The sequence below is a fragment of the Plasmodium gonderi genome (genome assembly GCF_002157705.1).
Source record: "Plasmodium gonderi DNA, contig: Pgo-contig_259, whole genome shotgun sequence".
NCBI lineage: Eukaryota > Apicomplexa > Aconoidasida > Haemosporida > Plasmodiidae > Plasmodium > Plasmodium gonderi.
The window spans coordinates 1-1,486 of NW_021629171.1; the positions used below are offsets into that span (position 1 = coordinate 1).

At 21.8% G+C, this 1,486-nt stretch overlaps 1 protein-coding gene across 1 annotated transcript; it reads right to left on the reverse strand.

The window, feature by feature from the left end:
- Nucleotides 1-352: 352 nt before the first annotated feature.
- Nucleotides 353-1,198, reverse strand: PGO_002490 (variable surface protein; the record flags this gene model as incomplete). The annotated part of the gene is made up of 2 exons (XM_028691137.1): nt 353-988; nt 1,115-1,198. 2 exons carry the CDS (start codon nt 1,196-1,198, stop codon nt 353-355), a joined length of 720 nt encoding a protein of 239 aa, XP_028546938.1.
- Nucleotides 1,199-1,486: the final 288 nt, after the last annotated feature.

Genomic DNA, 1,486 nt, shown 5'->3' on the forward strand with positions numbered 1-1,486 from the left:
TCACTTTTCAAAATTAACAGTGAACTCATTGGCGTAAACATATTTGTATATATATAATTATTCATAACAAAATCTGACACAGTTAAAGTCTAAACCCTTTAAACTATTTGTTTTTAATTACAGTTTCAAATTAAGTACAAATATTATCATGTAATATATTCGATTTATAATAAAAACATAATACACATATAACATATTAGACAAATATTTTTCAATATATATATATATTTTTATTAGAAAAATTGTATATAATTTAAAAAATTAAAAGGACACTTATAAAAATGTGTAACAACAAAGGAATTACATCACATTATTTTATATTAAATAATGGTTCACAAAAAGTATATGCTATTTATATCATCCTATATTTATATTTTAATCTTCTAAATTTATTAACTTTTTGATGAACATAAGAAAATGTTAAAAAATAAATAATGGGTATTAAAATAATTGGTATAAAATAAAAATTACCATTTAAATTTTTCATAGTTGAGCCACCAACGTATTCAGTATATTTAAATTGTTTTGCGACATAATTTAGCAAAGAAAACATTACTACAAGTAATGGAATAATATAACCTATAAAAAGAAATATATCATATTTTCTAAAAATTCTTCTTTTACAAGTTCTTTTAGGAGTTCTCTTATGTTTCTTTAGTTCATCCAATCTTTCAAGATGGTTGAATATATTTTTTTCAAAACAACTATCAACTTTTTTCATGTCTTTGTATACAGCACATAATAGATTTGAATGTTCTTTATAAGGCTTAAAACTACCTTTTCTGTATTTATATAATTTAACATATTCTGGGATATCGTCTTCTTGATTTCTTAATGTTCTAAATGTTTCACATCTTGTTAAAAAATCTGTTGAATCTGCTTTTTTCGATGCATAACGTAGTTCATAATTTGCCAATAGGCGTTCGGCTCTTGTATTCAATGCTTTATCAATATTGTGTCTCTTATCAAAATACTTGCCAAATGTACACTGAATAGAATGTAGAGGATATTATCAAATAAATAAAATAAATAGCTTCATATCAAAATTACATATATTTTATATAATAGTTATGTTAATAAATTGTACAAGAAAGCAATCATATTATTATAATACCTCATCCTTCATATACGGATTTGTGCATGTTAAAATGATATATGCAAAGATTTGAGCGAAAAGCGTGAATTTAATATTTCCCATTATAGTGTAAACCTATAATACTTAAAAAAAAAAAAAAATGGACAAAAAATTTAATGAGTGATGTATAAGAAAAGAACAATCATTGTTATACATGTTATATATGTCTATTTTATTCATTAGTATTATATTTTAAAGTTAAATGATACACACATTTATAAATTAGAAAAGTTATACTTATATAATATAACACAATTAATATGCAATGTGCTAACGCCAAACACACAAACTTCAATTATTGTAGTTCTATAAATATTCTCTAAATTATTTTCATTTTATTTAATAAATAAA